Genomic DNA, 23,292 nt, shown 5'->3' with positions numbered 1-23,292 from the left:
TGTGTGTGTGTCCTGTCTTGTGTGAAACACACTCTCATAGGTGATAAAACAAATCTACTAAAAAAAATTTTAGTGGTTTGGGAGGTGACGCAGTGGCTAAGGCACTGGACTCTCAAGCATGAGGTTCTGAGTTCAATCCCCAGCAGCACATGTACCAGAGTGATGTCTGGTTCTTTCTCTTTCTCTCCTATCTTTCTCATTAATAAATAAAATCTTTTTTTAAAAAATTTAAAATAAACTGGAATAGAAGCACAATGCAACTAAATGAAAGAACTGTGAATACTTGCAAACACATGAATGGATCCTAGAGACAGAATGCTAAACAAGGGCTGAGAAGAGAACATAAAGGTTCTGCAACAGCCTTTCAGGCCTGAGGCTCTGAAGGTCCCAGGTTCAATCCCCAGCACCACCATAAACTAGAACTGAGCAATGCTCTGGTCTCAGTATCTTTCCCACTGTATATACTCTTTCTCATTAAAATAAAATAAATGAATAAAATAATCATAGAACTCTTAAAGATTTTTTTAAAAAAGAATGTTAAAAGCAGTCAAGTTATAGTCAGGTATATTTATACACTTTTCCCATATTTGGGAGCTACTCTCCTCTGTGATCCAGCTTTCTAGCCCTTTGTTCAACCATGACATCATCTCCCCAGACAATACCCTGGGGGTCCACCTGTATATCAGATGTCAGGCTCAGACAACAACTAATAAAGTCATGGGTCCTTTGGAATATACCTAAAATAGACCTACTAGCTTTTACCAAAACAGAAACCCCAAACCTTCATCTGCAATATTCCAGCCTTTAGATTCATGATTACTCAACAATTTGTTTGGCTTTATATGTTAACTCTTCTTTCAGCCACCAGGTTCCAGATGCTACCCTGATGCCAACCTGACTTCCCTGGACAGATGACCCCACCAATATGTCCTGGAGCTCCACTTCCTCAGAGCCCTGCCCCACTAGGGAAAGAGGGACAAGCTGGGAGTATGGATCAACCTGCCAATTCCCATGTTCAGTGGGGAAGCAATTACAGAAGCCAGACCTTCCACCTCTGCACCCCATAATGACCCTGGGTCCATACTCCCACAGGGTTAAAGATTAGGAAAGCTATTAGGAGAGGAGATGGAATACGGAGCTCTGGTGGTGGGAACTGTACCCCTCTTATGCTATGGTCTTGTCAGTGTTTCCATTTTATAAATAAATTAATAAAATTAAACTGAATTTAAAAAAGCAGTCAGGTACAACAGAGTATACTTTCTGATTCCATTTATATGAAACTCGAGGAACAAATTTAAGCTGAGTAGTAAACCTATAAAAAACAAGTAAGAGAAATACACAAATGTCAGGATAGCAGCTATGACAGGAAAGCTGAAAGGAATAAGGGGCACTCAGGAATGGGTATTATTGGGTGGGGCTAGATAGCATAGTGGTTCAGAAAAGTGACTCTAATGCCTAAGGCTTCAAAGTCCCAGGTTCAATCCCTGCATCACCGTAAACCAGAGCACAACAGTGCTCTGGAATAAAATAAAATTCCTTTTTCATAGTCAAAACAACTGAGACTTAGAAATATGATTACATGTCACACCTAAAGCTAAATTTGATACATTGCAATCTCACAGAGAGATTATTTCACAGATTAGCTGTTTATTACTGTCTTTCGATTATTTAAATACTCCATCATGATGAGCAGGATAGGGTTGTCAAAATCAATAAATGAAGATTTTCCTGGGGGGCTAGGTGGTGGCGCAACTGGTGGAGTGCACATGCTATAGTGTGCAAGGACCTGAGTTTGAGCCCCCGGTCCCCACCTGCAGAGGGGTGAAGCTTCACTAGTGGTGAAGCACTGTTGCAGGTGTCTGTCTCCCTATCACCCCCTTCCCTCTCGATTTCTGTATCTATCCAATAAATAAATAAAAATAATCCAAAAAATAGTTTATAAAAAGATTTTCCTGATAAAAACTTCACCTGATAGTCTTAAAATTATTTTCAAGCACTTTAGATGGCTTGCTTGACTAACAAGAGCAATGGACTTAGATGCCTGAGGTACCCAGTTCGATAACAAGCACCACAAGTACCAGACTGATGATCTGCCTTCCCTCTGTGTCTCCTGTGAAACTCTCATATGCAATAAATAATTTAAAATTATTTTCAAAATTAAAGAATAAAAAAATTGCCAATGGAAAGCAATCACTAAATTAAAACTGCATTGCCTGAAAATCTCTATTAGGTATATCTTACCTTGAAGTGAGGGACTCTTTATTGTAACTTTGTAAAGGTTGTATTTTATATGATTATATATCTTTTTTTTTTAGGATTTTATCTATTAACACAAGACAGGGAAGGAGGGAGGGAAGGACCCAGAACATCACACTGGCAAGAGATGCTAGGAATCAAATGAAACTCAAAACCCCATGCTTCTAAGTTCAGCACCCTTTCACTGAGCCACCTCCTGGATCCAATATATTTTTCCAAGTTAGAAAAGGAAACCACAGCATTTAATATATAAGTCAACAACTTCCAAGCATTTTTTTTTTTAGTTTAGTCGGCCACTAATCCACTTCAAGTTGATTAAAATGGTTTGGTTTGTCTGAAGAAAAGGGAGTCACAGGAGTCGGGCTGTAGCGCAGCGGGTTAAGCGCAGGTGATGCAAAGCACAAGGACCGGCATAAGGATCCCGGTTCGAACCCCGGCTCCCCACCTGCAGGGGAGTTGCTTCACAGGCGGTGAAGCAGGTCTGCAGGTGTCTATCTTTCTCTCCTCCTCTCTGTCTTCCCCTCCTCTCTCCATTTCTCTCTGTCCTATCCAGCAACGACAACAACAATAATAATAACTACAACAAGGGCAACAAAAGGGAATAAATTAATAAATAATAAATTTTTTAAAAAAAGAAAAAAAGAAAAGGGAGTCACAACTTTCAATGGGCCTGGTGTGGGCAGAATTTGTTTGATTATATTAAACATCAATTTAACTAAACCTCTATTTACTTTTTATTACTATGCTGGGACTGATATTCAACTAGGACACACTGGAATTAGTCCAGCATTTCTTTTTTATTCTTACTTCTGTCACATTGTAATATTCAGTTGTTAGGTTTCTTTTTTTTTTATCAACTGTACTATTTTTTTTCCAGAGATCACTTTAAAAATAGTAAAATAGGGGAGTCAGGCAGTAGTGCATCAGGTTAAGTGCACATGGCGCAAAGCGCAAGGACCGGCGTAAGGATGGCGGTTCGAGCCCCCGGGCTTCCCACCTGCAGGGGAGTTGCTTCACAGGCAAGCCTTCTCCTCTCTCCATTTCTCTCTATCCTATCCAACAACTATAACATCAATAACAACAATAATAACTACAACAATAAAACAAGGGAAACAAAAGGGAATAATTTTTTTTTTAATAGTAAAATAAACTGATTTAAACTTGACTCAAGTAATTTCAGCTATTTCCCCAAAAAAACCAAACTGGTCTGCCAATGTACTGGGAATACTAGTTAAATTTCTAATTTCTCAAAATATATTACACAAGCTTATCTAGACTATAAAACATAATCTTACAACTGGCAACAGAGTTATCTGCTTCAGACTAGCATTAGAGATTACAACTTAAACGTGTAACATCTAGTCTCTTTTTTACTGAAAATACATAGTAGTGTACTGAGAGTACTTCGGTATTTGCTGTAAATATTAAAACTTCCCCTTATCATCACTGCCACATAAATTTAATAAGCTTGAGAATGTAGTAGAATATAACACATCATACACAAATCTTTATACTCAGGCTACTAAAGGCAAAGCTGAGTTTTCCTTCTCAAGTGAATATATTTGCTTATTTACATTTTCAATAACTTCCATTTCTATCTGTTTTAATAAGCTTAATGCATTTTTTTTCAAGAGTCCTTCCATTGGGGGAGTGGGGAGATGGGAATGTCTGTTCTAAATTTCACCCAATCAAATGGTGGTCACTATGACATTCTAAGAAATAATCTTATCAGTCACAGGGACATGAACACATTCATCAGGATGTAAATGGCAGTATCGTGAGCTATTAATAAGCTGGTCAAAGAACTGCTCAAATTGAATTTTAAAAATCACTGGTTAGTTATTACCATAAGGCAATGCACTTGCACAGAAGATAAATCTCCCTACAATAAGCATTCTATAGTTGTAGAAGGAAACTTGAAACGATTCATAAGATTCACCTCCCTACCAATCAGATGTCTGTGCTGGTCTCCTGGCCAAAAGATCAGGATGTATTCTTAAAGAAACAAGTCTGTTTCTGAATGCTGCATTTGTCTGCTTTAATGCTCTATCTGAAGTTATAATGGAACAAACTGCATTCACCCATTTTAAAAATGGCTTTAAAAATAATGAAATATTCGTGGTCTGGGAAGTGGTGCAATGGATAAAGCATTGAACTCTCAAGTATGAGGTCGCAAGTTCAACTCCTGCAGCACAAAGAACAGGTATCAGAGCACAGCCTGGTTCTTTCTCTGCCTATCTTCTTCATGAATAAATACAATAATAACAATAAATATTCTGGTCCAAATTCAAATTATGGCTTTTTTTTCCCTCTGCCTCCAGGCTCATCACTGGGGCTAGGTGCCGCACTATGAATCCACTGCTCCTGGAGGCTTTTTTTTTTTTCATTTTGTTGCCCTTGTTATTGTTTTCATTGCTGTTGCTGGATAGGACAGAGAGAAATCGAGGAAAGGAGAGGAGAAGACAGAGGGAGAGAGAAAGACACCTGCAGACCTGCTTCACCGTGTGTGCTTAACCCAGTGCACCACCACCTGGCCTCCTTGATGTTTATCCTTATTAATATTTATTATTTAATGAGATATCTCTGGCTTTTGATTATGCTGGGGACTGAACCTGGTACCCTGGGATCTCAGGCATGTAAGTCTAGTGTGCTACTGCTACACAATCTCCCCAGACCTCAAATGAGGTGGCTTTCCATTTATGAGACTTCAAGATTCAATCCTCAGTACCACAGATGACCAAATAGTGTGACATACACATATTTCTATCTTCCCTCCCCAGAACATGAATCTTAAAAATGTCTAAAGTTCTTCCAAGAATCTAAGAAATTTGTGAAATTAATATGTTCAATTAAATTGACACCTTACTTAGCCCCAATTTCAGGGAGGGGAGGGGAGAAGTACAGCACAAGCCTGAACCACTTGATTATGCTTAGCATCTCAAAGCTGGCTTCACATACAACACACTGATGTCAGAGCCGGGCAGTGGTGCACCTAGTTAAGCACACACATTACAGTGCAAAGGACCTGGTTCAAGCCCCCAGCCCCCACCTTCAGGGGAAAGCTTCAACTGTCTCTTTGTCTCTCTCCTTCTCTATCCCCCTTCCCTCTAAATTTCTCTGTCCTATCATATTAAATAAAGTCAAAACTATTAGGGTAGGGGGAGGCAGCATAATGGAAAACAGACTCTCCTGCCTGAGGTTCCAAAGTCCCAGGTTCAATCCCCCATACCACCAACAGCCAAAACTGGGCAGGACTGTGGTAAAAACAAAAACAAACAAAAAGAAAAAATCTATATTTTAAAAAATGTTGATGTCAATCTGTTCTGCAACTAATTCCTAGAAGCAAAGCAAAAAAGTTACATTCATTCCAGCAAAGTGTTACCTTGACTAATAACTGTTAGAAACATAATTCACAAAAGTAAACATTGTGGCAACATGGTTTTAACCTTTTGAATGTGATGGCAAAGAACTCCTCCTGGGTCTCACACATGCATACACTCAATTGCTGAACTACTCTCCAACCTGTTCTGTTTTCCTTTTTATGAGAATACGATAGTGTATATGTGTACGCACAAAGCACTGTTCTACCTTCCATAGAGCTCCACTTTTTTTTTTTCTGTGTTTGCTCTCATTTTGTGCCAAGGGTCTCATACATGCTCTACTGACGAGCCATGTCCTGGGCAAAATTGTTCTATTACCTGAACATCCAAATATTCTGACATAAATCCTGAATGTGAGCCAGCAGGATAGCTCAGTTGGATAGTGTACTTGGTCTGTCATGGGCTCGACCCAGGTTCAAGCCCAGCCTCTACCACATTAAGGGAAGTTTCAGTGCTATGGGGCCCTTCTGTCTGTCTTGTCTTTCTATCTGTAAAAGTCAGCATGGAGGCAGGGGTAGATAGCATAATGGTTATGCAAAGAGACACTTGTGCCTGAGGCTCCAAAGTCCCAGGTTCAATCCCTGTACCACCATAAACCAGAGCTGAGCAGTGCTCTGGTAAAAAAAAAAAAAAAAAAGTCAGCATGGAACAGTGAAGTTGCAGTGAAGACTGCTGGAGTATGTAAAATCTTCTAATGGCAGAAGAAAAAGTGGCAACCAAAGTTTGTGGCAAAAATAATACTATTACAATTTATAATATCTAACAAGATAAAAAAAACAACCACAATTTTTATTGATATACTTTAAAAGGAAAAATAATTAAATCTTTAAAAGGGAAAATAATCAAGGTCTTCCAACAGGTAAATAATATTCAGAAAAATATTGGTCATATTCTAAGAGTCAAATCAACAAATGGATCAACTAGTAAACTGGTGGCACATTATCTTTTCTTTTAGAATTCCCACAGGTTGTTTTATATCTGAGGTTGATTTCAAACAAAGAAAAGGATATTCTGTAACACAATGACAACACCATTTGTTCTAGTAATGAAAATGCCAACATCTGTCTTTAGCAAGATACAAAATTTCAAATGTTAAGTATCTACAACAATGTTGTTAAAGTGAGAAAAGAGGTTAATAATGGTTATGAACTGAACGAGTTATTTAAAATGCCACACAACTAACTGTAAGTCCCACCATAAAGCAGAATACAAGTATAAAACTGTGCCATTTTAAATCTGCTATAATTCAAACTATCAATACATCTCACAAGCCATGTGATACATATACATAAGTCCTAGTAACAGCTTTGAAGGAGCTCTTGAAACACTGAAACTATGAAAGGTATGATCATGTAATTATAAAGGAAACTGCACTTTACTAGATACTTAAAACCTCCTACATCACTTTTTTCCCCTATCCACTGCCAGTCAGAATCCCAGCTGAATTTCACCCTCTAGTCCTAGTAGCAATAATTCTAAGATGGGAGTATTAGCAGTAAAAACTGGCAAAAGCAGGTGGAAGGAGGAAATCCAACAATCCAGAAATATGACAGTGTCTAAACAAACAGATTTGAAAAAGTGAAACAGTGAGCAGATTAATTATGGAGGGGGGCTGATTTGAAAAGTAAATGAAACAGTGAGCTGATTAATCGTGGGGGGGGTGGGTATCTGAATCTAACACAGATGAAAATGATGGCTTGGTTTGTAACTCCCTATGTTAAGCTCTTTCCACATAATAAAGTTAATTTAATAGTTATTTGTTAACTATCACGGACAGGATGGGGGGGAACGTTCTTAGTCATTAAAAAAACAGATGTTCACCAAGGACACTTCTCAGCTAGTTAATAACACTAAGCATGTCAAGCATATTGTAGAGAAAGGAGGAAGAAGCATGCAGCAAAGTGGAAACCAAAGAAATAAGCATAGTCTCTTAAGAGTAAAAAAGTGTTGGGGGGGGGAAACACGGAAGAGTCAGAAAGTAATTAATTACTACATAAGTGCTATAGGCTTTAAGTGTAAGAGCTGTCCAGAGAAGCTGAAATATCTAAAGGTCGGAATAAGAATATTACTTTTAATCGCCATCACTTGAGCTCTCAGCATAGACCAAGTGCTTTACAGGCATTATTTGGCCTTCACAACAATCCTTTTGAGCACTTATTCTTCCCCATTGACTCAAGGGGGAACCGAGTCAAAGTGGTGATGAACTAAACCCAAGGTCACTCAGCTAGTTAAGTGGCTAAGAAGGCCGCTTACTTTGTCAATCCAATCCTAGCGTTCAAGCCCCACAGACAGACTCCCTAGAGCAGGGTGCGGTGCGGTGCGGTGCGATGTGTGTGTTGGGGGGGGAGGACGCAGACAGACAGACAATGCTGCACGCACAAAAACCACGCGGGTCCCCGCGATTCGTTACAAGTCCGTAAGTTCCCAAGCTTCTCCGTCTCAGTCGCCTCTGCATGGCAGCGACAGTAAACTGACTGTGAGGCGGAGGGAAGGGGCAAAGACGACCAAAAATGGCTCATCGCGGCCAGGGCTTTCGATGCGGGAGGCTATTCAGAGATGGCAAAATCGCCATAAAACGTGCTACTTGGGCAACGGGGAGGGAGGAGTATGTTTCACTGATGAAACGATTCAATTTATCTATTTTTGCTTTCCCCAACCAAGAGACCTGAAATGAGGAGGGGAGATCTAGCCAACCACCCAATCGATCTCTGTATTACAGAAGGGAAAGGAGGGAAGAAAAGGGGAAGAAAACAAAAACCCAAGTTTCAGGACCAAAGAGAACGCGATCTCCTGGGTACTCGGGCAGCTTGGAGAGTTGCCCAAAGGAGTTGCAGTCCCAGGGCAAAATAGGGCTTGAGGAAACATTTAATGACTGAAGTTCAATCCAGCCCGAAATGGCTCTTAAGGTGAAAAAAGCAAGAGCAGCGCAAAAACGCCTGCGGACCTGCCCGGGAACGCGGCCGGCCCCAAGCTGCCAGGTCGGCGCCGCAGTCCGAGGCCGGAACAGTCCTAGCGACCGCTCCCTCACCCGGGGGAGAAGGGCCACAGCGGGGCTCCCCCAATCCCCCCAACCCCAAAGCTCTAGTAGCCACGGCGGGCAGAGAGTATGGGCGGGAGGTGAGTCGGGACGGTTCGCCCTCTCGAGACTCAAAGCGGTGGCGGCAGGCGCCCCGCACGAAACTGAAGAGGGAGAGTCTCAAAGGATGGAAAGTAAGGTGAGACAGCCAGAGACCCGGAGAGATGGCAGGTCGCAGTCGCACCCGCCCGCAGCCCTCAGCCCCGTCAAAAGAAAGACAAGTGAGCTCAAGCGGAGACGGGGACAAAAAGAGAGCGGGAGCGCGGGGACCCCATAAGCAGGAAACGGGAGTTCGGCTCACGGGTTGGAGGCAGGTGGGCGCTGGCGGATACGGACGCTTTCCGGGAGGCCTGATGAGAGAGACTGACTGAGGTGGCAGCCGGTTACCTCTCCGCCCCGAGTTCGAAACTCCTAGTCTACCATCAACGCCCGCCACCCCGATGGGGGAGGGGGCTGCCCCCCCACCTGCCCCCCATATGTGAGAATGTGGTCGGCACCGGAGTCTGACCCAACCGTACGTCCGCTTCCGCACTAGACACTCACAATTCGCCTCTCCCAGATTTCTCCCAGTTCTTTATCCACTCTGCGGGAACCACCACCGTCGCGGCCGCCATCTTCCCCTCACTAGTAGCAGAGGCCCGGATGTGTAGCACGCGAGCTAGAGGTCAAAGGGGAGCACCGCCCACGAGGAATGCCGGGAGCGAGAGAGTTCGGTTTTCGATTTCCCGCCCTACTTTCTACACACAGACACACATAACCCCCCACCTCCCACCCCGCAAAAGCCCGAGGCCAGTCCACTAACTTGGTGCCCAACACCCGTAGGGCCCTTCTCTGAGTGACTAGGCTGCCCCTGCCCTTTCAACCCCTTGCCCTGGCTTCCCTTTAGAAAAGGGAGAAATGCCATTTCAAGGCCGGCTTGTAGCAGCTTGTAGCAGTATCTTCTCCAAAAGAGTAACTTCTGACATTTGTTTTTCTGGTTGAGGAAGAGAGCATAATGGTTATGCAAAGAGACTTTTGTGCCTGAGGCTCCAAAGTACCAGGTTCAGTCCTCCACACCATTATAAACCAGAGCTGAGGAGTGCTCTGGTTAATAAAATGAAGAAAGAAAGAAAGAAAGAAAGAAAGAAAGAAAGAAAGAAAGAAAGAAAGAAAGAAAGAAAGAAAGAAAGAAAGAAAGAAAGAAAGAAATTTTTAAAAAGGACTTCTTGTGCTTCAGGCCAAGATCCCAGGCTCTGTCCTCTGCACCACCGTCAGCCAAAGCTGAACAATGCTCTGGTATTAAAAAAGAAGAATGCAAACAACACATGTTTTTCAAACATCAAATATATACTAGACACTGGAAAAAGAGAATAAACGATGTTGCCTCAACTGACAGTCCAGGAGAAAACAAAGACAAGCAGATAAGTTACAGAATCTCTCATCGCCTACGGAGATGAAAAATCTTGGTAGGAACTAACTATATACTATGTGTCAAATATTAATAACAAAGGAATACAATCTAGCAAATACAAAAAAAGAAACATTGCCTAAGGGTTAACCCCTTACTGTATCTCTTGCCGTGTTTGTAACATTAAGCAAAGGTTGGGAGGGGGGAAATGTACAATGAGAAACAAATTGTTTACTTAGATTCAATGTAAGATACTATTGCAAAAGAAGAGATAGAAACTTGGCTGTGGGAAATATAGCAGTACAATTCTAGCAGTGATGAAAATTACGAACCCAATAAGTTGGGTAAATGAGTCTTATGCTAAGAAAGACTAGCAGATTTTACAATATTCGTCAAGTCAAAAATTCACAAAAATCTCAATAGAATCATGAAAGAACATCAGAGAAACTCATAGTAAAGAGTCTGTGCATTCTTAGAAATCATCTGTCACAAAACTGGTGAGAAAATAATGGTTCTTAAGAAAAAAAAAAGAGAAAAGAAAAAACTTTCAATCCTGAAGTGTTAATGTTCCAGGTTCAATCCCCAGCACTACCATAAGCCAGAGCTGAGCAGTGCTCTGGTAACAAAAATAAATAGATAAATAAAATCAAAGACAGATTCAGGAACTCTTCTAAGTTAATGGAAACAAAAGACAACATTTGACTCATGACCAGACCAGAAAAAAAATTTTTTTTTCTTTTACTAAAAGGTGGGCATTATTGGGACAATTGACAAAATTTGAATATCTGTAGATTAAATGATGCTATCATATCAATGTTAATTTCTTGATTTTAATACATCTAGGGTGATTATGAGTGAGAAAGTCTTGTTTAAGAAAATACCCCGGGGGTGGGGGAAGAAAAAAAGAAAATACCGGGGAGTAGCACAGCAGGTTAAGCGCACATGGCGCAAAGCGCAAGGACCAGCCTAATGATCCCGGTTCCATCCCCTGGCTCCCCACCTGCAGGGGAGTGGCTTTACAGGCGGTGAAGCAGGTCTGCAGGTGTCTCCCTTTTTCTCCCCCTCTCTGTCTTCCCCTCCTCTCTCCATTTCTCTCTGTCCTATCCAACAACAATGACATCAATAATAACTACAACAACAATAAAAAACAACAAGGGCAATAAAAAGGGAAAAATAAATATAAATAAATATAAAAACTTTTTTAAAAAAAGAAAATACCCACTGAAACACTTAGAGATAATGAATTTAGTGTTTCGCAGCTCTAAAATATTTTAGAATAACAACAAATATAATGATAAAGCAAATTTGTATAGACTGTGAACATTGTAGAATTGAGTGAAGGACAAACAGGCATTTTCCATTTTATTTGTATCTTTTCAAAATAAAATGACTTTTGAAATACATGTTTGACCAAACATTTTATCTTATTCTATTTGGGGGGGGGGACACAGCATAATGGTTATGCAAAGAGATTCTCATACCTGAGACTCCCAAGTCCTAGGTTCAGTGCCCCTGCCCCTCAGCTATAAAACAGAGCTGAGCACCTCTCTGGTAGAAAGGGAAAAAAAAATCCCCCCACATCCCTGGCCCACCTCACCCACCCCTGTTAGGGATGAGGAGGTATTGGTTTGAGAAAGATTCTTCTTTCCCCCATTGGCCAATCATTTTCTCTTTTTTCCTTGACAAAAGTTTTACTTTTTGTTTGCCTTACCAGTAGTTGTATGTTTTGATCTCAAAAATCTATTATTTTCGGACCCTTTCATAAACTTTTATTTTGTATTAAATCACTAACAAAAATTTTAAAAATCAATGCTTTCTTTCATTTCAACTTTTTTTTAAATCAGACCACATTTACTAGATCCACTTGCATTGAAGAGCTGTCAGGTTGGCTCAAGGAAGTGGTTTCTCAGGTAGAACACATTCTTTGCATGAGTGAGGCCCAAGTTTGATTCCCTGTACCTACCACACCACTTATGAACCAGTGGTATCCTGACACCTCTCTCTCTCTCTCTCTACAAAAAAAAAAAAAGACTCTCCTTAAAAAGAAATATATTTGATGATAAGCTGTATATTCAGAACAAGTTCTAAGAAAATACAGCATTGTTTATGATGGATTTTCACCAGCTGTATCCAGTCTCCTAATGTTCCGTCTTACTTTGAAATTCTAAAGCCACCCATTACAAAATATACACTGTTCATTTTCAATGACTTCTGTTTGTAGAAACCTTTTACCATTTTAGAGAGGTTCAGAGACAAGAGTACCCTCTGATAGTTTCATCTTTCATTATTATGGAAATTTTCTGAATACAGGCAAAGTGACAGAATGGCATAATGACTCCTCATATAACAATCATCCTCTCTAGAAAAATTTGATATGATTAATACTAGATGACTTCTATGGTACAAAACCACTATCCTATTGTTTGTGTGCACTTCACTATATAGTCTACAGCAGTGGCCCCTATCTACACTTGAGACCAGATAACTCTTTTCCTGGCAGGAGGGGGTGGGGGGATTCTGTGTTGTAGAATATGCAGCAACATCGCTGGCCTCAAGCCCACTGAATATCAGTACCACCTGTACACACATGCACTAAATGTGACAACAAACAATATCCCCAGACACGGCTGAGTGTCTGAGTGCAAAATAGCTCCCTACAGGGCCAAGTATCAGTGCACCTGGTAGAGCACACATGTTCAACACACATGCACAAAGACTCATCATGTTCAATCCCTCGGTCCCCACTTGCAGGTGGAGGAAATTTCCCAATCTGTGAAGTAGTGCTGCAGGTGTCTCTCTGTTTCTGATATATCTCCCCTTCTCTTAGTCTCTATCCAATAAATAAATGAATGAAATATTTTGTAGTGGTCCGGGAAGTGGCGCAGTAGGTAAAGTATCAGACTCTCAAGCATGAGGTCCTAGGTTCAGCCCCCGGAAGCACATGTACCAGAGTGATGTCTGTTTCTTTCTCTCCTCCTATCTTTCTCATTAATAAATAAATAAAATCTTTAAAAAGAGAGAGAGAGATTTTGTAATAGCTCCCTATTGACAGCCACTGAGCTACACTATTCTGCTACAATATTGTGGCTTACTTTGCCACTGTATCACAGTGATTTTTTTTTCCTTTCAAACTCTGAACTATGTGCACTATTGTACCCAGAAGGCCCACAAATGTGGTATGATCTGACTGCACTGATATCCTTTGAGACCTTGTTTTTTCCTTCTTTCAAAAGCTGCAGAACTACTTTTTTAAAATATTATTTCCTTTTGTTGCCCTTGTTTTATTGTTGTAATTATTATTGTTGTTGTTATTGATATCATCGTTGTTGACAGGACAGAGAGAAATAGAGAGAGGAGGGGAAGACAGAGAGGGGAAGAGAAAGACACCTGCCAACCTGCTTCACCACCTGTGAAGCAACTCCCCTGCAGGTGGGGAGCCGGGGGCTCAAACCAGGATCCTCACTCCAGTCTTTGAGCTTCGAGCCACATGCGCTTAACCTGCTGTGCTACCGCCCGACTCCCCAGAACTACTTTTAAAAAGTATATATTTATTTATGAGGAAAAGAGTGAAAGAGAGTGAGAGAACCAGAGCATCACTCTGTCACATGTGGTGCCTGGGATCAAACATAGGACCTCATCATGCTTGAGAGTCTAACACTTTGTCCACTGTGCCACTTCCCAGGTTACCAGAACTATTTTTACATAGTACACTGACTCCTTTAGGCATTCCTCAGAGCACATTGGAATTTTGTTTCATAAAATTTCAAAGCTATGATATGCTTTGCATCCCTATTGTTGGCTTGCATGCTTTTTACTATCAGCCTCTATCTGATATTGCCTCAGCAGCTGGAAATACTATTCCCTAGTGATCCCACTGATTCATAGGTACTAAAGGACTGTGGTCTGGTAAAGGGATAGGGATTAGGTAGCTGGAAGTACTATTCCCTAGTGATCCCTAGTGATTGCACTGATTCATAGGTACTAAAGAACTGTGGTCTGGTAAAGGGCTAGTGATTAGGTAGTTTCCGTGCTTTAAGTCTAGTGAATGTGGTTAATCTTGTTGCTGAGTCAGTAAAAATAGAACAATCCTAATCTTGTGTGTACTCACCAACTACTCTCAAATATGTGAAACAAAAATTCACAAGCACAAGGGCCAGGCGGTGGCACACCTGGTTAAAGGCACACGTTACAATGCACAAGGACCCAGGTTCAAGCTCCTGATCCTCACCTTCAGGGGAAATCTTTTTTTTTTTTTTTTTTTTTTTTTTTTTTTTTAAATTTTTTTTTTTAATATTTTATTTTATTTATTTATTCCCTTTTGTTGCCCTTGTTGTTTTATTGTTGTAGTTATTATTGTTGTTGTCGTCGTTGTTGGATAGGACAGAGAGAGAAATGGAGAGAGGAGGGGAAGACAGAGAGGAGGAGAGATAGACAGACACCTGCAGACCTGCTTCACCGCCTGTGAAGCGACTCCCCTGCAGGTGGGGAGCCGGGGTTCGAACCGGGATCCTTATGCCAGTCCTTGTGCTTTGCGCCACCTGCGCTTAACCCGCTGCACTACAGCCCGACTCCCCAGGGGAAATCTTCATGAGGGCTGTAGGGGTCTCTCTGTCTCTTTCCCTCTTTATCCCGCTACCTTCTCAATTTCTCTCTGTCTCTAATAATAAATAAGTTTTTTTAATTTTTAAATCTTTATTCATTATTGGATCAAGACATCCAGAAATCGAGAGAGAAGGGGAGATAGAGAAGGAGAGAGACAGGAGACACTTGCAGTCCTGCTTCACCACTTGCAAAGCTTTCCCCCTGCAGGAGCTTGAACCCAGGTCCTTGCACATTGTAACATGTGCGTTCAACCAGGAATCCCACCACCTGGCCTCGTATTTTTTTTTTTAATATTAACAATCACAGCAAGGAGAAATTGACAAGCCACAGTGAGATCCTCTAATTAACCTTTCTCAGAAACTGGTAATTGAAGCAAACTAAAATATCTATGAAGATGTAGAAAAATTGAACAACAAATGAACACATAATCTAACAGATATACTTGGCACAGTTTACCTAGCAATGGGAAAACAAATATCTTTTACAAGAACACATGAACAAGTATATATATATATATATATGTATATAGATTGTCTACTAGTCAAAGGCACCGAGTCAAGGGGACAAGTGGAGATCAAAAGCCATACCACACTCCACTTGCCCAGCCACATGCTCAAGTGTAGTGCTGTAGCTACCTGGAAGGAAGAGTCCATCTGCCTAATTCACACAAAGGCAATGTGTCATCTAGTGGTGGTCTAGCATCTGAAATAATTATGAAAATTAATCATACCCTATGGCTAAAGCAATAACAGCAACAAAGCAGTGGTCCAGGAGGTGAGGCAGTGGATAAAGTGTTGGCCTCTCAAGCCTGAGATTCCAAGTTTGATCCTCAGCATTTCATATGCCAGAGTGATGCTTTAGTTCCATCTCCCTCTCTCTCTCCTTTTCCCTCATAAATAATGATTTTTAAATTGTTTATTTTATTTGAGAGAAATTGAGAGGGAAGAAGAAATGAAGAGGGAGGGAGAGACCTACAGGTGGGGACTATTCAATAATAAATAAATAATATTTTTATTGCCCCCTTTTTCTTTTTCTTTATTGGGGAAATTAATGTTTTACAGTCACCAGTAAATACACTAGTTTGTACATTCATAACATTTTTCAGTTTTCCACATTACAATACAACTTCTACTAGGCCCTCTGTCATCTTTTTCTAGGACAGACAAATAAATTTTTTAAAAGCTATGTGTCTAATTTTAAAACTTTCAAAAATGGGGGACAGGCAGTGGCATACCTTGTTAAGTGCACAAGGATGCAAGTTAAAGCCCCTAGTTCCCACCTGTAGGAGGAAAACTTCACAAGTGTTGAAGCAGGGCTACAGATGTCTATCTCCCCCTCCCTTCTCAACTTCCCTCTCTCTATCCAATAATAAAAATAAATAATGGAAGTCAAGCAGTAGTGCAAAGCTCAAGGACCAGCTTAAGGAACCCGGTTCAAGCCCCTGGCTCCCCACCTGCAGGGGAGTTGCTTCACAGGCGGTGAAGCAGGTCTGCAGGTGTCTATCTTTCTCTCCCTCTCTCTGTCTTCCCCTCCTCTCTCCATCTCTCTCTGTCCTATCTAACAACAATGTCATCAATAGCAACAACAATAATAACTACAACAACAATAAAAAGACAACAAAAGCAACAAAAGAGAAAATAAATAAACGAAATTTTAAAAAATTAATTAATAAAAAAGTGGTCCGGCAGGTGGCGCAGTGGATAAAGCATCGGACTCTCAATCATGAGGTCCTGAGTTCAATCCGCAGCAGCACATGTACCAGAGTGATGTCTGGTTCTTTCTCTCTCTCCTCCTACCATTCTCATGAATAAATAAATAAAATCTTTTTTAAAATTATGTAATGTTCTTTCCATACTGGCCATCTGCTGTTTTTATAAAGAAGAAAATTAAAATGTATAATTTTCAGAGCTCAGGATTCTGAAAGTGCTATTTCAATGTCTGAAAAAAAAATTAATAAAAAAATAAAAATAAATGATATTTAAAAAAAAACTTTCAGAGTAAATGAAAGAAAGTGGAAAGAAATTTTTAAATAATAAATATTAATTTAAAAAAATAAAATTCAAGATAAAAGATCAAGGAAACAAGAACTTCCTTGAATGAAATGTCTAATAAAACCAAACTCCTCTGGAAAAACTGATTCTAAACAAAAGGCAGAGAGAGAGAGAGATTAAAATTTTTCATACTCAAAGGGGATAATTAAAGATAATTTTTTCAAAGAGCTATTTTGCAAGAGATAAGTAGATTAAGAAAGAGGGATGTGGGGGGGGGGCGTAACACAGCAGGTTAAGCACACGTGGCGCAAGTGCAAGTACCGGCATAAGGATCCCAGTTCGAGCCCCCATTTCTCCACCTGCAGGGGGCTCGCTTTGCCAGCAGTGAAGCAGGTCTGCAAGTGTCTATCTTTCTCTCCTCCTCTCTGTCTTCCCCTCCTCTCTCAATTTTTCTCTGTCATATCCAACAACAACAACAGTTATAACAATAATAACAACCACAACAAGGGCAACAAAATGGGAAAAATGGCCTCCAGGAGCAGTGAACTCATAGATAGTGCTGGCACCAAGCCCCATCGATAACCCTGGAGGGGGAAAAAAAAAAAGAAGGAAAGAAAGAAAGAGGGATGTGGAGAGAGAGGGGCACTCTGACACATGCACTGTATGGGGTCAAACTTTCCTCACATGCCTGTGAGTTCAGAGCCTTTGTGCTGTGCCCCTGTATCCCTGCCTCCTAAATCACTAAAATGAATTTAACAAAGGAACTATGCACAAAGGGTGTGGTTAGTGTTGAGGGAAGGCAACAATTGACTGTGAAGCACATTAAGAGTGGCAACATTGAAAGACACAAGCAGCTGTCAGCATAAAGAGACAAGGAGGGGGAGGGAGTAGAAAATGACAAGAGGTCAGGGTCACATTCTAAAACTTTGGAATTCTGACATGTTCCCAAGATGAGAGCATTTGTCCCCTAGACATCAGAACCTCAACTTGCTGAATCTAAGATGTAGGAATGAAGAAGGGCAAACACTAGAAGAAGATGTAGGAATGTGGATCAGGTTGTTCTTAGAGTGAGAGAGGTCCTACTCACCTCCACCTCTCAAATCCTGGACTACTCATCTACAGAAGAGACTGATATAAGACAGTAAACACTGGTTTAAAGTATATACAAAGTTCTGCACAACAGTACTCCAAATTGGTGGAGTCATCACTTAGCCTTCAGCAAAAAATATTCACTATTCTATCAAGCTGGTTGTTCTCTGGGTGATGGCATGCATAACAAGACCAAAGAATTTCCTGTGGATTAAACCATCAGCACACTTCCTTCACTCTAAACCTTTGTTGGAAGCAATGCTGGGTGGGACACCACAGTGATGAAACAGGCATTCTGTGAGTCCACATGGCAGTGCTGGCAGAAGCAATGCAAGTCAGAAAAGCATCAGAATAGGCATCAATTATTGTGAAGACAGTTGGTGCCTCCTCTGTGATACAAAAAGTTTAGAAGAGGGTCAGCAAGATAGCTTCTGTGGACAGTGCACTAACTTTGTCATGAGTATGACCTAGATTCAAGTTCAACCCTCATGGCACCAAAGGGAGGCTGGGTCAACATACTCTGCCACTAGAGGAAGACTGGTCCTGAAATGAGTGCAGCCTAGAATGTTCCTGGCTGTGACCATAGCTCTGAATGTGAGTTCAGACTGATGGGGATGCAGAGATTGCACAGGCTCCTGTGCTAAGTATGGATAGACATGGGCCCCAAGTCAGATGGATGGGGACTACAATTAGCAGTATTTAGATACTTTTCCCATATTTGGGAGCTACTTTCTGCCCTGACCCAGCTTTCTAAACCTATTTTCAACTCTGACACCATCTCCCCAGACAATAGTTTCAGCCCACCTGCAAGTTAGCTATTGGCTTCAGGCAAATAATAGTGACGTCATGGGCCCCTTGGAATATATCTAAAATAGACTTCATAGCTCCTTCCAACATGAAGACCCTAAATCTCATCTGCTATATTCTTACCTTTAGGTTCCTGATTATTAAATAATTTGTTCTGTTTTATATTTTAATGCTTGTCAGCCACCAAGTTGCAGATGTTACCATGATGCTAATCTGACTTCCCTGGACAGACAACCTCACCAATGAGTCCTGGAATGCTACCTCCCTAGAGCCCTATACCACTAGGGAATGAAAGAAACAGTCTTGGAGTATGGATCAACCTGTCAATGTTCATATCCAGCAGAGAAGCAATTACAGAAGCCAGACCTCCCACCTTCTGCACCCCATAAAGATCTTTGGTCCACAATCCCAGAGGGATAAAATATAGGGAGGCTTCCAATGGAGAGGACTGGATGTGGAACTCTGGTGGTCGAAATTATGTGGAATTGTACCCCTCTTATCCCACAATCTTGTCGATCACTAATAATAATTTTAAAAGAACATCCTGAGGTAAGAGGGTGGAGGAAATTTTTTTTTAATTTTACCTTTATTAATTGGATAGACAGCCAGAAATTAAGAGGGAAGGGGAAGGCAAAGGCAGAGGGAGAGGGAGAGAGGGAGAGGGAGAGAGAGAGGGAGGGAGAGAGAGACAGAAAGAGAGAGAGAGATCTTCAGCCCTGCTTCATCACTTGCAAAGCCTTCTCCCTGCAGGTGGGGACTGAACGCTCAAACCTGGGTCCTTGCACATTGTAATATGTGTGCTCAACCAGGTGCACCACCACTCGGAAAATTGTTTCTGATTATTTCTGCTATAAAGTTTGCAAAGGATAGCAGGTCCCAGAAGTTGTGTTGGTTTGCTTTAGTAAATATACAACTCTGGAAATAAAAGTTCTGAATGGAGTTACTATCAGATTAACTAACAGTAATTAAAAATGTTCTCCAAAAGCTACATGGCTTTTTGCACAGACCAAATAAACAAGTTATACAGGGTTGTGTGGTCAAAATTACAGTCTCTTTTATTTATTTATTTATTTATTTTTTTGCCTCCAGGGTTATTGCTGGGCCTCGGTGCCTGCACTACGAATCCACTGCTCCTGGAGGCCATTTTTTCCGAATTTTGTTGCCCTTGTTGTTGTTATTGCTGTTGGATAGGACAGAGAGAAATGGAGAGAGGAGGGGAAGACAGAGAGGGGGAAAGAAAGAGACCTGCAGACCTGATTCACCGCTTGTGAGGTGACACCCCTGTAGGTGGGGAGCCAGGGGCTGGAACCGGGATCCTTGCCCAGGTTCTTGTGCTTCATGCCATATGCGCTTAACCTGCTGTGCTACCAAAGGCCCCCCACACTTTCATTTTTCAAGCCCTTTGTTGTGACTATTTCAGTTGCCCCAGGAATCCAGTCTTGTAAGGATTACTTTCTTGGCCTAGAGGCAGAAGGTGGTTATGTTTCCAAGGCCTGCTAATTGAGCCTTTCTAGCAATTCGCCCTCTCTGTGAGAAAGTGTGGTGATTTTGCCAAGAGGGTCCAAGTTTCCCCTGAGATGAACTTAGATCAAGACTTACTTTATCACCTGACTCCATAAGTCCTCCCTGTGCAACATTATTCTGATCAACTTTAGTTTATGAGCTAGAGCCTGGGTGGGACCCAGGAGCCTCAGGCATGAGTCTTTTTTTTTTTTTTTTTTAAATTACCAGAACACTGCTCAGTTCTGGCTTATGGTGGTGCGGGGGGATTGAATTTGGGACTTTAGAGCCTCAGGCATGACAGTCTCTTTGCGTAACCATTATGCTATCTACCCTCCGCCCAGCATGAGTCTTTTAAAAAATATTTATTTATTTAAGTAAATATTTATTTATTTAAGTAAAAGACTCTGGGGTGGGTGGGGAGAATACAGGTCCAAGAAGGATTCAGAGGACCTAGTGGGGGTTGCATTGTTATATGGGAAACTGGGGAATGTTATGCATGTACAAACTATTGTACTTACTGTTGAAAAAAAAAATCAACATTATTTTCATTAGGGAGATAAAAAAATTAAAACCACAAAAAATTATTTATTAATTCCCTTTTGTTGCCCTTATTGTTGATGTCATCGTTGTTGGATAGGACAGAGAGAAATGGAGAGAGGAGGGGAAGACAGAGAGAAGGAGATAAACATCTGCAGAACTGCTTCACCACCTGTGAAACGACGCCCCTGCAGGTGGGGAGCCGGGGGCTCTAACCGGGATCCTTATGCTGGTCCTCACGCTTTGCGCCATGTGCACTTAACCCGCTCCCTGCATGAATTTTTTTGAATAACACTTAGACTGTATCTCAGCCCTAGAATTAGTATTCCAGTAGGCCAAGAACTCAGAAGGTTATTATGAATATTCTAGGTGTTTCCTTTTCCATGGCTATGGTCCCCTGGTAAAATGACCACCGAACCCAGTCTGAGGAAGAGTTTGAGGATTTGCACTACCCATATGTGAAAACATAATAGCAGGTTCCTTTCTCAAAAAGATCAGGACCTCCTGGGAACTACAGTGAATCTGGAAATTGAGTCCAGGAGTCTGTAAATTTTCTGCCCCTAGACCTAGTATTTTTTCTGCTTCTCTTTGTCACATCTATTAATATTTCATCCCTAGGTACTTCATTAAACAATCCCCCACTGCAACAGAAGGAGGTAAAAACACCCTGACTATCACTGTATCCTGGATTATGTTAATTACACCCACCTTAGTTCTGACAGCTAAGTACTACCATCTAGATTCTACCCTTTAGGACCCTGTTTTTTTTTTATTTGTTTGTTTTATTGTTTTCATTTATTTATTAATGAGAAAGATAGAAAGAGAGAAAGAACCAGACATCACTCTGGTACATGTGCTGCTGAGGATTGAACTCAGAACCTCACTAGCTAGGGCCAGGCGGTGGTACACCTGGTTAAGAGCACACATTATAGTACACAAGGACCCAGGTTCAAACCACTGGTCCTCACCTGCAGGGGGAAAGTTTCAGTAGTGATGAAGCAGGGATGCAGCTGTCTCTCTATCTCTCTGTCTCTCTCTCCCCTTCTCTCTAAATTTCTCTCTGCCCTATCAAATGAATAAATAAAGTTAGAAAAGAAAGAAAGAAAGGAGAAAGAAAGAAAGAAAGAAAGAAAGAAAGAAAGAAAGAAATCACTAACTAGAGGGAGTCGGGCTGTAGTGCAGCGGGCTAAGCGCAGGTGGCGCAAAGCACAAGGACCGGCATAAGGACCCCGGTTCGAACCCCGGCTCCCCACCTGCAGGGGAGTTGCTTCACAGGCGGTGAAGCAGGTCTGCAGGTGTCTATCTTTCTCTCCTCCTCTCTGTCTTTCCCTCCCTCTCTCCATTTCTCTCTGTCCTATCCAACAACGACAACAACAATAATAACTACAACAATAAAACAAGGACAACAAAAGGGAATAAATAAATAAAATAAATATTTTAAAAAATAAATCACTAACTAGAAGCAGGGTAGATAGCATAATGGTTATGCAAAGGAACTCTCATGCCTGAGGCTTGTGCAGAGGAAAGCTGGTGCCTTTAGACTAGGGATGTAGGGCTGCTTCTACTGGCAATGAAAACTGAGCAGGACTTAGGATCTAAAACTGCTTCGCCTTCATCTGTTTATGCACAGATGCATCCATTGGATTTGTCAGGGTCCTATCCCCCCCCCCCCCCAGTGCCGTTGACTTAGCTTAAGAGTCCTGCAAGGTTGAACCTTTAATTGAGGTCATACCTCTGCAATAGTCTTAATCAGTCACTGAGCATGATCTTTAGGCCTATTTACCCTGCAGTTCTAGGAGAATAAAGACTACTTAAATGGTGACATTTGAGGCTCTTTAATTTTTTCACTATGATCTGAGTTGTGCATTCAAGCTTTCAATTTATTCTCTTTTCTATATAAGCTCTCTAGAGTCATCAGGAGCAGTTAGCGTTAGCCACATCCTTTGCAATCATCATTGTCACCATAGGGACTAAGTGCTCTAGCCACTTGATTCCCCAAAGCTTTGCTCTCTACTTGTATTCCATTTCAAGCCACCATGGGTGAAAATTTGAGTAATCACAATTCAGCGCCTGACATGCATTACAAGAGTACCACTTCCCCTAGAAAGGAGGTTCTCACAGATTGAATTCTAGTAAGCAGAAGCTGAAGCTGAATCAGGAGGGCAAAAGGTTTGCTAGAGAGTTAAGCCTATAAAGGAAATAAAGAGGCACTGGAATTGTGCAGTGGTAATGCAGGCAGGCAAGGTAGACCCAAATCCAAAGCGTGCATCGATTCCACAAAGAATAGCTCCCTGGAGGGCCAGGCGACAGAACACCGGTTAAGCACATACATTATCATGTGCAAGGACCGGTGTTCGAACTCCCACTCCCCACCCGCAGAGAGGACACTTCATGAGGTCATAAAAATTTATAAGCAGGGGAGCCGGGCGGTAGCGCAGCGGGTTAAGGGCAGGTGGCGCTAAGCGCAAGGACCGGCATGAGGATCCCGGTTTGAGCCCCCGGCTCCCCACCTGCAGGGGAGTCGATTCACAGGCGGTGAAGTAGATCTGCAGGTGTCTGTCTTTCTCTCCTCCTCTCTGTCTTCCCCTCCTCTCTCCATTTCTCTCTGTCCTATCCAACAACGACGACATCAACTACAACAACGATAAAAAGATAACAAGGGCA

At 41.5% G+C, this 23,292-nt stretch overlaps 1 protein-coding gene across 10 annotated transcripts in view; it reads right to left on the bottom strand.

The window, feature by feature from the left end:
* Positions 1-9,364, bottom strand: part of THOC2 (THO complex subunit 2) — a 127,899-nt gene extending 118,535 nt beyond the window's left edge. For 9 of the 10 annotated variants that reach the window (XR_009547573.1, XR_009547574.1, XR_009547575.1 and 6 more), the window contains exon 1: positions 9,256-9,364. Coding sequence is in view for 6 of the 10 variants with exons in the window: in XM_060183231.1 (XP_060039214.1) it covers positions 9,256-9,326 (71 nt within the window). In the remaining 4 variants the exon portion in view is untranslated. The remainder of the gene's footprint in view (positions 1-9,255) is intronic. The other variant, XM_060183236.1, reaches the window with a different exon arrangement.
* Between the last annotated feature and the right edge of the window lie 13,928 nt (positions 9,365-23,292).

This window comes from Erinaceus europaeus, chromosome X (genome assembly GCF_950295315.1).
Source record: "Erinaceus europaeus chromosome X, mEriEur2.1, whole genome shotgun sequence".
NCBI classification, from domain to species: domain Eukaryota; kingdom Metazoa; phylum Chordata; class Mammalia; order Eulipotyphla; family Erinaceidae; genus Erinaceus; species Erinaceus europaeus.
The sequence above is the reverse complement of the archived record's forward strand: the minus strand, read 5'-3'. Positions and strand labels throughout refer to the sequence as shown.